The sequence below is a fragment of the Oncorhynchus masou genome, chromosome 24 (genome assembly GCF_036934945.1).
Source record: "Oncorhynchus masou masou isolate Uvic2021 chromosome 24, UVic_Omas_1.1, whole genome shotgun sequence".
Taxonomy (NCBI): Eukaryota; Metazoa; Chordata; class Actinopteri; order Salmoniformes; family Salmonidae; genus Oncorhynchus; species Oncorhynchus masou.
Window position 1 is genome coordinate 40173308 of NC_088235.1, and position 15326 is coordinate 40188633.

The window sequence follows — 15326 nt, forward strand, 5'->3', positions numbered from 1 at the left end:
GACAGCTAGCCAGCTATGGTTCAATTGTTGATTAATGAACAAAGTTAATTATTTAACTGCAGATGGTGGTAGAATTGTTACTCAACTTTATTTTCGATGTAATGAGAAATATGGCTGCTGTCATATAGGCTACCCATATTGGATCCAAAGTCAATAGATTCCATGCAGTAGAGACCGAGTGCAACTGATTCCGTCTCTGGAAATTACTGCGCTGAAGTCCTGTTCACAGTTTGCACACCCATAATCTGTCTCTCTGTCATGCTCTCTCTCCCCCCTCCCTCTCACACCTTCTCTCTCTCTCTCTCTTTCGTGCGCCATAGTTAGTGTTATCAACTTACTTGTTCTGGTGCTTGGAGCCCTGGAGGTGAGCATGGTACTGTTCAATGGAGTTCAACACCACACTACATACACTGCAGGAGTAACTGCTGCGGAGACCTGATGAGAGAACACACAGACATCATCATTATCATTGTTGTTGTTATTATAATTATCATCGGAATCATCATCATCATCTTCATAATCATCCTCATTGTCATCATGATCTTCATCATCTTAATCATCATCATCATCATCGTCATCATGATCATCATCATCATCATCATCATCTTAATCATGATCATCATCATCTTAATCATCATCATCATCATCATCATCATCTTAATCGTCATCATCATTGTCATCATAATCATCATCATCATTGCCATCATGATCATCATCATCTTAATCATCATCATCATCATCGTAATCATCATAATCATAATCTTAATCATTATCATCATTGTCATCATCTTAATCATCATCATCATCATCATTGTCCTCATGATCATCATCTTAATCATCATCGCAATCAACATCAGTGTCATCACCACCACCATCACTATCAAAATCATTGTAAAGCATATCTAATGTACAAAGACAAGCCTACTGTATGCTTAAAAAACATATTTCCAGTGAATTACAGCTTACTCCAATGCAGAGTTCCTTAAGAAAATAACTCTGGTGTAATTACTGTGGCGTTTGCAGTAAGACTCGATGATACTATACTAGTCATTAACAGAAAGCGAGAGGCATTTGAAGATCAAGATTGCTGCTGTCTGCTTTCTTCCTATGTGTATGCCAGAGCGTATGAGTGTTTTAGGGTGTGTGTGTGCAGTGTGTGTGAATGTGTGTACTTACAAGCAATGCAAATATATTACTGAGATTTTAGTGGGATGGAAGGATAGAAGAATGGAGGGGAGCCAGGCGTGTGCAGCGCTGCTGAGATGGGTGTGTTTGTGTTTGTGTGTGTGTGTGTGTGTGTGTGTGTGTGTGTGTGTGTGTGTGTGTGTGTGTGTGTGTGTGTGTGTGATTAGATGAACGACTCAGTAACAGATGTGAGCTAATTAGACGGTTTGCAGGTGGTCGAGAATGAAGGACCAAAAATAGACAGAGGAAGAAGAGATGAAAATGAGGGGAAAATGGAAAGAAAAGAGAGAGGGTAGAGAGAGATGGGGAGGGAGAGAAAGCGAGATGGAGAGAGACAGGGGAGAGAGAGAGTGAAGGGTGAGGGGGGAATGAAAGAGAGGAGAGAGAGACAGAGAGGGAGGAAAATAAAAGGCAGTGAATCAGAAATAGAGAGGGAAAGAGAAAGAGTGAGAGTGTAGGCTAGTCTCATGTTGAGAGAGCTCATGGGGTCCGATTCAGACTTAGGAAAAGTCTTTAATATGATTTTGAATGTCTACTTTATCTCTGTACCCCCTACACTGAGTCGATCAGTGAATTTCAAAAACAGAATAAACTACAAAGACAATGGAGGTTTTCAAATGCAACGTGTTATGTCTGGGGCAAATCCAATGCAACACATTACTGAGTACCACTCTAAATAGTTTCAAGTATAGTGGCGGCTGAATCATGCTATGGGTATGCTTGTAATCATTAAGGACTGGGGAGTTTTTCAGGGAAAAAAATTGAATGGAAAGCACAGACAAAATCCTAGAGGAAAACCTGGTTCAGTCTGCCTTCCACCAGACTCTGGTAGATGAATTCACCTTTCAGCAGGACAATAACCTAAAACACAAGGCCAAATCTACACTGGAGTTCCTTACCAAGACAGTGAATGTTCCTGAGTTACAGTTGTGACTTAAATCAACGTGAAAATCTATGGCAAAACCTGAAAATGGTTGACTAGCAAAGATCAACAACCGATTTGACAGAGATTGCTCAGGGCATGTGCTCCAGGCATGTGCTGACCAACTGGCAGGTGTCTCAACTGACATTTTCAACATGTTCCTGAGTCTGTAATAGTCTGTAATACCAACATGTTTCAAGCAGACCACCATTGTCCCTGTGCCCAAGAACACGAAGGCAACCTTCCTAAATGACTACTGACCCGTAGCACTCACGTCTGTAGCCATGAAGTGCTTTCAAAGGCAGTTGATGGGTCACATCAACAGCACTATCCCAGAAACCTTAGACCCACTCCAATTTGCATACTGCTCAAACATATCCACAGATGATACAATCTCTATTGCACCCCACACTGCCCTTTCCCACCTGGACACGTGAGAATGCTATTCATTGACTACAGCTCAGTGTTGAACACCATAGTACCCTCAAAGCTCATCACTAAGCTAAGGCTCCTGGGACTAAACACCTCCCTCTGCAACTGGATCCTGGACTTCCTGATGGGCCGCCCCCAGGTGGTGAGGGTAGGTAGCAACACATCTGCCACCCTGATCCTCAAACCCTGGAGCCCCTCGGGGCGCGTGCTCAGTCCCCTCCTGTACTCCCTGTTCACCCATGATTGCATGGCCAGGCACGACTCCAACACCATCATTAAGTTTGCAGACGACACAACAGTGGTAGGCCTGATCACCGACAACGACGAGACAGCCTATAGGGAGGAGGTCAGACATCTGGCCAGAATAAAAACCTATCCCTCAACGTAACCAAGAATAAAGAGGTGATTGTGGACTACAGGAAAAGCAGGACCGAGCACGCCCCCATTCTCATCGACGGGGCTGTAGTGGAGCAGGTTGAGAGCTTCAAGTTCCTTGGTGTTCACATCACCAACAAACTAGAATGGTCCAAAAACACCAAGACAGTCGTGAAGAGGGCACAACAAAGCCTATTCCCCCTCAGGAAACTAAAAAGATTTGGCATGGATCCTCAGATCCTCGAAAGGTTCAACAGCTGCAACATCGAGAGCATGGTTGCGTCACTGCCTGGTATGGAAACTTCTCGGCTTCCGAATGCAAAGCACTACAGAGGGTAAGGGGTACGGCAAGTACATCACTGGGGCTTAGCTGCCTGCCATCCAGGACCTCTACACCAGGCAGTGTCAGAGGACGTCCCTAAGAATTGTCAAAGATCCCAGCCACCCCAGTCATAGACTGTTCTCTCTACTACCGCATGGCAAGAGGTACCGAAGTGCCAAGTCTAGGAAAAATGTTTTCAGATTTTACCCCCAAGCCATAAGACTCCTGAACAGGTAATCAAATGGCTACCCGGACTATTTGCATTGTGTGCCCCCCCAACCCCTCTTTTACGCTGCTGCTATGCTCTGTTTATCATATATGTATAGTAACTTTAACTATACATTCATGTACATACTACCTCAATTGGCCCGACCAACCAGTTCCCCTGCACATTGGCTAACCGGGCTATCTGCATTGTGTCCCACCACAGACCACCTGCCAACCCCTCTTTTATGTTACTGCTACTCTCTGTTCATCATATATGCATAGTCCCTTTAACCATAACTACATGTACAGTGGGGCAAAAAAGTATTTAGTCAGCCACCAATTGTGCAAGTTCTCCCACTTAAAAAGATGAGACAGGCCTGTAATTTTCATCATAGGTACACTTCAACTATGACAGACAAAATGAGGGGGAAAAAATCCAGAAAATCACATTATAGGATTTTTAATGAATTTATTTGCAAATTATGGTGGAAAATAAGTATTTGGTCAATAACAAAAGTTTATCTCAATACTTTGTTATATACCCTTTGTTGGCAATGACAGAGGTCAAAAGTCTTCACAAGGTTTTCACACACTGTTGCTGGTATTTTGGCCTATTGCTCCATGCAGATCTCCTCTAGAGCAGTGATGTTTTGGGGCTGTTGCTGGGAAAAATGGACTTTCAACTCCCTCCAAAGATTTTCTATGGGGTTGAGATCTGGAGACTGGCTAGGCCACTCCAGGACTTTGAAATGCTTCTTACGAAGCCACTCCTTCGTTGCCCGGGCGGTGTGTTTGGGATAATTGTCATGCTGAAAGACCCAGCCACGTTTCATCTTTAATGCCCTTGCTGATGGTAGGCTTTGTTACTTTGGTCCCAGCTCTCTGAAAGTCATTCACTAGGTCCCCCCGTGCGGTTCTGGGATTTTTGCTCACCGTTCTTGTGATCATTTTGACCCCACAGGGTGAGATATTGCGTGGAGCCCCAGTTCGAGGGAGATTATCAGTGGTCTTGTATGTCTTCCATTTCCTAATAATTGCTCCCACAGTTGATTTCTTCAAACCAAGCTGCTTACCTATTGCAGATTCAGTCTTCCCAGCCTGGTGCAGGTCTACAATTTTGTTTCTGGTGTCCTTTGACAGCCCTTTGGTCTTGGCCATAGTGGAGTTTGGAGTGTGACTGTTTAAAGTTGTTCTTAAAGAAGAAGTTACAGGTCTGTGAGAGCCAGAAATCTTGCTTGTTTGTAGGTGACCAAATACTTATTTTCCACCATAATTTGCAAATAAATTCATAAAAAATCCTACAATGTGATTTTCTGGATTTTTTTTTCTAATTTTGTCTGTCATAGTTGAAGTGTACCTATGATGAAAATTACACGCCTCTCTCATCTTTTTAAGTGGGAGAACTTGCACAATTGGTGGCTGACTAAATACTTTTTTGCCCCTCTGTACATACTACCTCAATCAGCCCGAATAACCTTAACAACCCGAATAAGGTTGTTAAGGTTGTTTTTATTTCTTGTTACCTATTGTTCACCTAATACCTTTTTTCACTGTTGGTTAGAGCCTGTAAGTAAGCATTTCACTGTAAGGTGTTGTATTCGGCCTATGTGACAAATCAACTTTGTTTTGATTTTAAGATTGGATACTTATTTAATAAATAAAGGTACATTTAAAGAATAATGGGCAAATGTTGCACAATACAGTTGTGAAAAGCTCTAAAAACTTACCAGAAAGACTCCCAACTGTAATATCTGCAAAATGTGCTTCTACTCATTATGTAAGTGTGATATTTCTGTATTTAATTTTCAATAAATCTGCAAACATTTCTAAAAACATGTTTTCTATTTATCATTATGTGGTATTGTGTGTAGATGGGTGAGAAAACACATACATTAAAACCCTTTTAAATTCAGGCTGTAAGAACAAAATGTGAAATAAGTCAAGGGGTATGAATACTTTCTGAAGGCACTGTATATGCATATTCGTCTCCATTTTACCACCAATTGGTTGATTTAAAAATGATCTGATCTTGTAGATTATTTAGGTTTCGGAAACTATTTCTGAATCACAAAAAAAACTGATTTGCAGAGCCTTTACGCAGAAAGAAATAACTGTGGTTTGATTCTGTGACGGCTGTTAAAAGAAGAGGACCAAGGTGCAGCGTGGTGAGCGTACATTTTCTTTCTTAGAATGAAAAGACGCCGAACGAAACAATAAACACTACAAAAACAAACTGTGAATCTAAAGGCTATGTGCCTTAAACAAAGTCAACTTCCCACAAACACAGGTGGGAAAAAGGGCAGCCTAAGTATGGTTCTCTATCAGAGACAATGATAGACATCTGTCCCTGATTGAGATCCCTACCCGGCCAAAACATAGAAATACAAATAATAGAGTATAGAAAACTCACCCCAACTCACACCCTGACCAAACCAAAATAGAGACATAAACAGGATCTCTAAGGTCAGGGCGTGACAGATTCATTCTGAAAATTGTCACCATCAGTTCTTCAACCCATGGTAACATTGGAAAATAAGTGTACATAGAATTATACTAATCAGCAATATAAATGCAACATGTAAAGAGTTTGTCTCATTTTTCATGAGCTGAAATAAAAGATCCCCAAAAAGCTTATCTCTCTCAAAATTGGTGAACAAATTTGTTGACATCCCTGTTAGTGAGCATTTCTCATTTGCCAAGATAATCCATCCACCTGACATCTATGGCATATCAGGAAGCTGATTAAAAAGCATGATCATTATAGAGGGGCACCTTGTGCTTGGGACAATACAAGGCCACAACTAAAATATGCAGTTTTGTCACAAAACACAAAGCCACAGATGTCTCAAGTTTTGAGGGAGTGTGCAACTGGCATGCTGACTTCAGGAATGCCCATCAGAAATGTTGCCAGAGAATGTGTTATTTATTCCAACATAAGCCGCCTCCAACGTCATTTTAGAGAATTTGGCAGTACATCCAACCGGCATCACAACAGCAGGCTGTGTGTAACCACGCCATCCCAGGACCTTCACATCTGGCATCTTCACCTGCGGGATCATCTGAGACCAGCCACCCGGACAGCTGATGAAACTGTGGGTTTGCACAGAGTGCCCCATGGTGGCAGTGGGGGTTATGGTATGGGCAGGCATAAGCTACGTAAAATGAACACAATTGCATTTTATCCATGGCAATTTAAATGCACAGAGATACTGTGACGAGATCCTGAGGTCCATTGCCGTGCCATTCATCCGCCGCCATCACCTCATGTTTCAGCATGATAATCCACCGCCCAATGTCGCAGGGTCTGTACGCATTTCCATTGAAGCTGAAAATGTCCCAGTTTTTCCATGACCTGCATTCTCACCAGACATATCACCCAATGAGCCTGTTCCGGATACTCTGGATCGACGTGTATGACAGCATGTTCCAGTTCCCGCCAATATCTAGCAACTTGCAAAGTCATTGAAGAGGAGTGGCATAACATTCCACAGGCCACAATCATCAGCCTGATCAACTCTATGGGTAGGAGATGTGTTACGCTGCATGAGGAAAATGGTGGTCACACCAGATACTAACTGGTTTTCTGATCCACGCCCCTACTTTTATTTAAGGTATCTTTGACCAACAGATGCATATCTGTATTCCCAGTCATGTGAAATCCATAGATTAGGGCCTAATTAATTTTATATGAACTGTAACTCAGTAAAATCTTTTGCATGTTGCGTTTATGTTTTTGATCAGTGTATAATAGGGAGAATAGTGTACAATTGTAGGCTATACCCTCATCTATTGCCTGTACTAACCATTGAACTGTATGATGACAAGGCCAAATATTGCTCCATGTGTTGGGTTCAAACTGTTACAGCTTGGTCTGTGCTCTGCTCCATAATGATTGAATTAGCCTATATATATATTATATATTATCAACCGTTCCTAATGATCCTTAGCAACAACCACACAGCCGTTACGCCGTTTACAGAGGAAGCAAATTAAGGTAAGTATAACTGTGCAATTAAATGGAATGATAATGTAGGCTAATACCAAAGGAACTAACAATAAATTGTGGTTGAATTGCATGCTATTCTTATGCTAAAGTTCTAGGTCAGAATACGCACAGAGAGGAAGTGCACAAAAAGGGAATTACGTTCCATTTACGCATGCTTAACTCGGGTCGGGCTCAATGTGAGCTGGCTGTAACATCTATAGAACACTGCATGCATCCAGAAAACGGAGGCATTAGTAAGGGGTGTGCCGAGTACCCTGACAAAATCCAGGTAGAATCAGGAATTCCCCAGGGTAGCTGTCTAGGCCCCTGACTTGAGTAAAGCCAGTGTGTCTAGGTATGCGGATGATTCAACACTATACACGTCAGCTACCACTGAAATGACTGCAACACTTAACAAAGAGCTACAGTTAGTCTCAGAATGGGTGGCAAGGAATAAGTTAGTCCTAAATATTTCAAAAACTAAAAGCATTGTATTTGGGACAAATCATTCACTAAACCCTACACGTCAACTAAATATTGCAATGAATATTGTGGTATTTGAGCAAGTTGAGGAGACAAAACTGCTTGGAGTAACCATGGATTGTAAACTGTCATGGTCAAAACATATTAATACATCCATAGCTAAGATGGGGAGAAGTCTGTCCATAATATAGCGCTATTCTATATTCTTAACAGCACTATCAAGGCAGGTCCTAACAGTAGTCCATGTCCTACCTTGACTACTGTTCAGTCGTGTGGTCAGGTGCCACAAAGAAGGAATTAGGAAAATTGCAATGGTCTCAGAACAGGGTAGCACAGCTGGCCCTTGGATGTACACATAGAGTTAATATTAATAATATGCTTGTCAATCTCTCCTGTCTAAAAGTGGAGGAGATATTCTCTTCATCACTACTTGTTTTTGTGAGAGATATTGACATGTGTAATGCACCAAGCTGTCTGTTTGAGCTGCTGGCACACAGCTCGGACACCTATGCATACCCAACAAGACATGCCACCAGAGGTTTCATCACAGTCCGTAAGTCCAGAACACAGTACTACATAGAGCCATAACTACATGGAACTCTATTCCACATCAAGTAACACATGCGAGAAGTAAAATTTTATTTACAATTCGGATTAAAATTCACCTCATGGAACAGTGGGGTCTGTGAAGCAACACAAACATAGGCACAGACACATGCAAACAAACACATGATATTGTGGATATGTGGTAGAAGAGTAGGGGCCTGTGAAATCTGTTGTGAATGTATTGTAAAGTTAAAAAAAATAATTAACTGCTTTCATTTTGCTGGACCCCAGGAAGAGGCAGCAGCTAACAGTGATTCATAATAAATACAAATAAAAACAAATACAAAATTAGTATGGTAATGGATACTTGGATTTTTGCTGTCGTGGGCCTTTAACCCTCAAACTACCAACGTATTTTACATACAGTATATGGATTACCAATTGGGGTCAATTTGACCCAAATAATAAACTATTTGAAAAAACAACAGTAATAGAAAAATATCAACTTAATTCTTATCAAACCATCATTAGATATGTAAATATTGTAATCAGAAAAAAAGTCTTACCAAAACAGACTGTTAATTAAAAAAGGACAGTTAATTAGCATATTCTGTAAAACAGCTTTTTTTATAAAGTATAATTCACATTAGTACTAAAAAGCTGATTTACCATCATTTAATTGTAGTGTCATTTCATTTTTAGAAAAAAAATGTATATAAGCGACATTACACCAACATTTCAAATATTCTTTATTTTATTGACAAAACGTGATATTCCATTGAGACAAAATGACCAAACATATGGGTAAAATATGGCTTAGTTTTCTTTATTTACTTACCCCAAAGACAGCATTAGCAGTGCTGCTAGTGAAACACTGGGAGTGGTAAGGACTATGGCAGGATGTGTATGTTTTATTTATTTGGGCCTCAAAGTCATTTCAAAGCAAATGTTATAGAAACCAAAATACCATAAATTGCACATACAGAATATTTGAGGGTGTTTTTTTTTCCAGAAGATACACACCAACACAGCACTCAGACATTCAGAAGGTAGCTCCCTCTGGTGGTATGGGTAACTTGTAATGTCTCCAAAGAAATCTGTTTTCAGAAAATGGTCCTATCTCTTACATGAATATCGGAAGAATTCGTTTTTTGGCTGGGGTCAAAATGACCCCAACGCAAATATATCAAATATATATTTTTTAAAGTCTAGATTGATACAAAACCACTAAATAATTATTTAGATGTAATGACAAAGTCATGAACATTTGGATTAATTTAATTAACCACTTTTGGGCTGTGATCAAAAATATGACTCTGGGGTAAAAATGACCCCAGTTGGTATAACTCTAATTTATGTAATTTGAAAGAAAACATATAAGCGCATAAGGTAGCTTTTAAATAAAGTGACCCCTTTGTATTTTAAATATTTATGGACTTCCACACTGAGAGGCTATAACTAGACAGGAAATGTCACCCAGAGAACAAAATGATTTTACGTGATAACAGTGTCCAGCACATTCACATATTCAGAAAATAATTGGTTGGAGGTCTTTTACTATCCCTGCAGTCATTGTGGTTGTGTGTGTTTGCGTGTGTGTCCGTGTGCCAGTATGCTCATTTCTCTACTTTCATTACTGTCTGTGAGATTTATGAGTTGGTGATGTGCTCAATGACCCTTTGACCTTTTGAGGCAGTAATTGGCAAAGTATGTTGGAAGACGAAGTACTAGCTAATATACACCAGAGGAGAGACAGGTCACTGCTGGGATGAGGCCAGGACTGTATAATGTAGTATATCACAGCCCACAAACACAAACTTAATATTCCTTTCTGAAGCTACGGGTGGGCAATGTAAAAGTGTTGAACGTGTGGCTTATTGTGGGCACAGCTTTTAGTTTGTTATTTTTGCCCACCCGTGAGAGTGAATTCCAGTTAATGTGGTCTATTCGTTAGTCAAACAAAACTGCCAGCGTCTGTAATAAGATATAAGGTTACTATGTTAAGGTAGTAAATGCTTGGATATGATTTTGTGGCTACTAAATGTGAAAGTCGTGTGAAAAGAATATGTTATTGAACCAATTAAATGTATTGATTTACAGGGAATTTAGGTAATTGCTTGCAACCGAATTGAAGAAATATGGATAGGTAATTCCAAATAAAAAAATGACACTTGGAACAAGATTAAAATAATTGTTCGTATTTACATGAAATATTAGTTTGTTTTTGATATTTAATGGGTATAATAGGTTGCAACTTGAAATATAGGTTAGGTAATACTAAAATAAAACAGTGTCATTAAATCCTATATTTGGTTTCAACAAATATAGTATTTTTCAACAGAGAATACCTAACTTATTTACCTGTAACCAGTTCAAGTAAACTTTTCAGGTTGATCCAAAGAGGATTCTTTTTACAGTGCATGGATGCCAGGACTGGCCATCCATGATATCAATATTATAGCTTTAACCATGTTTTGAGGCTACACAAGTTTTCTTAACATCTACATTATCTACAAACAGTGGAGTAAAACAAACTTCTATTTTGAGTTCTGAAAGGGTACGACACTTGAACTAAGCTCATGAGGCATTTATAACTTGTATTCTTCAATTATCAATGGGTATACTGTATATTATAAATGTATTAGTGCAAAAATGGGTGAAGCAACTAAGGATTCTAGGTAAGCATGTTGTTATGCATCATCAGTGAGGCAGACCATACATCTGTATCTGACAAGACATTTTTTTATTTTTTTATAATATGAATGTTCTTGACAGGCCTGAGTGTGTTTTGGGAGTCACTTTTCTCAAATAATTAAAGATAAAAGCTAAGAACTTTGATGGTCCCTGTTGAGGGAAATGGCTCTTTACAATTTACACACATGCACAAGCACACACACACACACTCTCTCTCTCTTTATGGCTGTTTCTATGCTTTCAGATAATCCTCAGCCACTGTCAGCTGAACTCTCATCTCCTTCACAAAGCTCCTTACGCGAGCTGAGGCTTGTCACACACATACACACACGCACACGCAGGCACACACACGAACAGACACACACACACACACTTAATTTCCCTTTCTAAAGTTATCAAAGACATCATTGAGAATGGCTGTTTGGGCTTAAGGGTTGATGGTGTGTGTGTGTGTATGTGTGTGTGTGGTGACAGAGATGATTGGTGTCATCCTCCTTTGTTCCTCCTCAGTTTATAAGCGCACATTACAGTATTTTGCGATTACTTACACACTTGTTGCGGAATTTGGCTCATTGAGTCAAAACTCTACACACAAGCCAAATAAGACACAACACTTGGAGATAAACATCTCACTTCTATGTCAAAATGAAACTCTGCAATCAAAACCTAACAATCCTTTTTCAAAATGGCATTTTTGCAACAAAATGATACACACATGCACCATTTGAATTACTCTTTCAAAGCAGCAACAACACACTGATGTACTTTATACAAAACACTGCTGTCTTTAGTACGTTGTATTCCTTTTTAATTTTCTCATACAGGCTTCTGTGAAAGATTGTTCCAGTACAGTACATCTACTCACATTTCAATGAACACAAAACTAGAAAGGCTTCAGAAAAAAAATATCCAGATTTTTTTTTTGCCATTGCAGGTTTTTACAACAACAAAAAAGTAGAAAGGAAAATAGAATTACAGTACAGTAAAAAACAGAATGTTACTGTAAACTCAAAGAAACAAAAATAATTGCAGTAAAATTACAGTGCAATGGTAAACAAAAAATAGTATTGTAAGGGATTGTAAGGGATGGGGTGGATGGTTTATGGATCCTGCCTTCTGTTAGGTTCTGCCCACATCACCTCATCCACATCACAAGCAATGTCATCCATGGCTAGGCAATGGGAAAATATTGCCTTGCCAACCCTGGACTTACCCCACTTCTGTCTCCGCATACCTCTTCCATTGCCTGCAGAGGAGGCAGGTGGGCATGTGGTTGGCGGTCATACACCTTCCAACGCCAAGCCGAAAATAATTCCTCAATCGGATTGAGAAATGGGGAGTACACATCGCAAGTATACAACTGTAAAGTTATTGTGGTTGTTGAATCAGTCCCTGACCAGAGCAGCTCGGTGGAAACTAACATTATCCCAGATAACCACAAACCTAGGTTGCTCTGGTCCGTCCTGTACAACTGCATTATGTAGTGCATCCAGAAATATGATTATGTGTGCAGTATTGTAGGGACCTAGGGTGGCATGGTGATGGAGAACTCCTTGCAGATGGCGGGACACAAGGGGATATTTCCCTTGCGCTGCCCAGGGACATTCTTTGTCCTATAACATTTCGGCCCCGACGCCTGGTTTTAGCTAGATTGAATCCAGCTTCATCAATGAAAATGAACTCATGAGGCTGTGCAGCTGCGTCAAAGTCCAGGACTCTGTAACAGAAAATGCATACACCGTACCGTGAATATGGTGTAACTCAAAACACAGGACTACAATGTCTACATTTTCACACAAGGATGGGGGTGGGTTGAGTCAGACACATTCAGTCAAAACTACAAGCTACAGGTAAGGCAGGTGCCCCCACAGACAACCACCTCCCCCCAACCCGAGAATGGGGGCACCTGCCTAGGTCACATACTGCTTTGTCTGAATGTACAGTGCCTTGCGAAAGTATTCGGCCCCCTTGAACTTTGCGACCTTTTGCCACATTTCAGGCTTCAAACATAAAGATATAAAACTGTATTTTTTTTGTGAAGAATCAACAACAAGTGGGACACAATCATGAAGTGGAACAACATTTATTGGATATTTCAAACTTTTTTAACGAATCAAAAATGGAAACATTGGGCGTGCAAAATTATTCAGCCCCTTTACTTTCAGTGCAGCAAACTCTCTCCAGAAGTTCAGTGAGGATCTCTGAATGATCCAATGTTGACCTAAATGACTAATGATGACAAATACAATCCACCTGTGTAAGATCTGGTGCAACCAATTACCTTCAGAAGTCACATAATTAGTTAAACAAAGTCCACCTGTGTGCAATCTAAGTGTCACAGGACCTGTCACATGATCTCAATATATATACCTGTTCTGAAAGGCCTGAATGTCTGCAACACCACTAAGCATGTGGCACCACCAAGCAAGCGACACCATGAAGACCAAGGAGCTCTCGAAACAGGTCAGGGACAAAGTTGTGGAGAAGTAAAGATCAGGGTTGGGCTAAAAAAACATATCTGAAACTTTTAACATCCCACAGAGCACCATTAAATCTATTAAATCTATTAAACCATTAAATCTATTATAAAAAAACAACCATGGACACTTACCACGCCACATCTTGGTCGGATCCTTGCTACACCTCCTCTTCGGAAGAAATTTTTTACAGAATCACCCACCAACCAAGGACCAAGCGGCATGGTAACAGACAGCGGCAGGAGCCACATCAGCAGCAACAGCAGCGGCCAGCATCACAAGACTCCTGGACATGGGAGGAGATTTTGAATAGAGAAGCACCCTGGGCACAGGCTGGGGAATATCGCCGCCTCAAAGCAGAGCTGGAGGCAGCGAAAGTTGAGCGGCGGCGATATGAGGAGGCAGCACGGCAGCGCGACAGGTACGAGAGGCAGCCCCACCCCCAAAAATGGGGGGTGGCACACAAGGAGTGTGGCTAAGCCAGGTAGCAGATCTGAGCACACTCCTCATGCTTATTATAAACAACACGTTACTTGTCAGGCACCGTGTTATGCAGTTAAGCGCACGGTGTCGCCAGTACGTGCCCATAGCCCGGTGCGCTATAGGGCAGCCCCCCGAAAGTGTCATGCGAGTGTGGGCATCCAGCCAGGGCGTATGGTGCCTGCTCAGCATGTCTGGTCGCCGGTACACCATTTCGGTCCAGGGTATCCTGCGCCGGCTCTGCGTGCTGTATCTCCGGGGCGCTGGGAGGGTGCAGTGAGTCCTATGCCTGCTCCGCTCGTGCCGGGCAAATGTGGGAGTGGAGCCTAAGGGAGAGGTGTGTGTAGTAGGCTCTAGATCTCCCGTGCTTACCCACAGCCCGGTTCAACCTGTGCCTGCACTCTGGAGGGTCCGGGCTAGAGTAGTTATCCAGCCTGGGGGAGTGGTGCCAAGGCTGCGCACCAGAGCTCCAGTGCTCCCCCACAGCCCGGTCCATCAGGTGCCTACTCCTAACACCAAGCCTCCTGGAGGTCTCCCTAGCCTGGTGGGTCCTGTGGCAGCCCCACGCACCAGGCTGTCTCTCTGTCTCCTCCTTACAGGGTCTCCCGCTTGTCCAGAGCTGCTAGAGTCTCCCGCCTGTCCAGAGCTGCTAGAGTCTCCTGCCTGTCCACAGCTGCTAGAGTCTCCCGCCTGTCCAGAGCTGCTAGAGTCTCCCGCCTGTCCAGAGCTGCTAGAGACTCCCGCATGTCCAGAGCTGCTAGAGTCTCCCGCCTGTCCAGAGCTACTAGAGTCTCCCGCCTGTCCAGAGCTGCTAGAGTCTCCCGTCTGTCCAGAGCTGCTAGAGTCTCCCGCCTGTCCAGAGCTGCTAGAGTCTCCCGCCTGTCCAGAGCTGCTAGAGTCTCCTGCCTGTCCAGAGGTGTTAGAGTCTCCAACCTGTCCAGAGCTGCTAGAGTCTCCCGTCTGTCATGAGCCGCCAGTCTGTCATGAGCCGCCAGTCAGCATGGAGCTGCCAGAGCCGCCAGTCAGCATGGAGCCACCAGAGCCGCCAGTCAGCTTGGAGCCACCAGTCTGTCATGAGCTGTCACGTTCTGACCCAAGTTCTTGTGTTATTTGTTTGTTTTAGTTGGTCAGGACGTGAGTTGGGTGGGCATTCTATGTTTTGTGTTTCTAGGTTGGTTTTCTGTGTTCGGCCTAGTATGGTTCTCAATCAGAGGCAGG

General features: G+C 42.1%; 1 protein-coding gene across 1 annotated transcript in view; it reads right to left on the minus strand.

Moving 5' to 3' along the window:
* The window catches only part of LOC135512172 (zinc finger matrin-type protein 4-like), a 128091-nt gene that overhangs the window by 23892 nt on the left and 88873 nt on the right, over positions 1 to 15326 (minus strand). The window contains exon 5 of the mRNA XM_064933896.1: positions 339 to 435. Within this exon, the coding sequence (XP_064789968.1) occupies positions 339 to 435 (97 nt within the window). The remainder of the gene's footprint in view (positions 1 to 338; positions 436 to 15326) is intronic.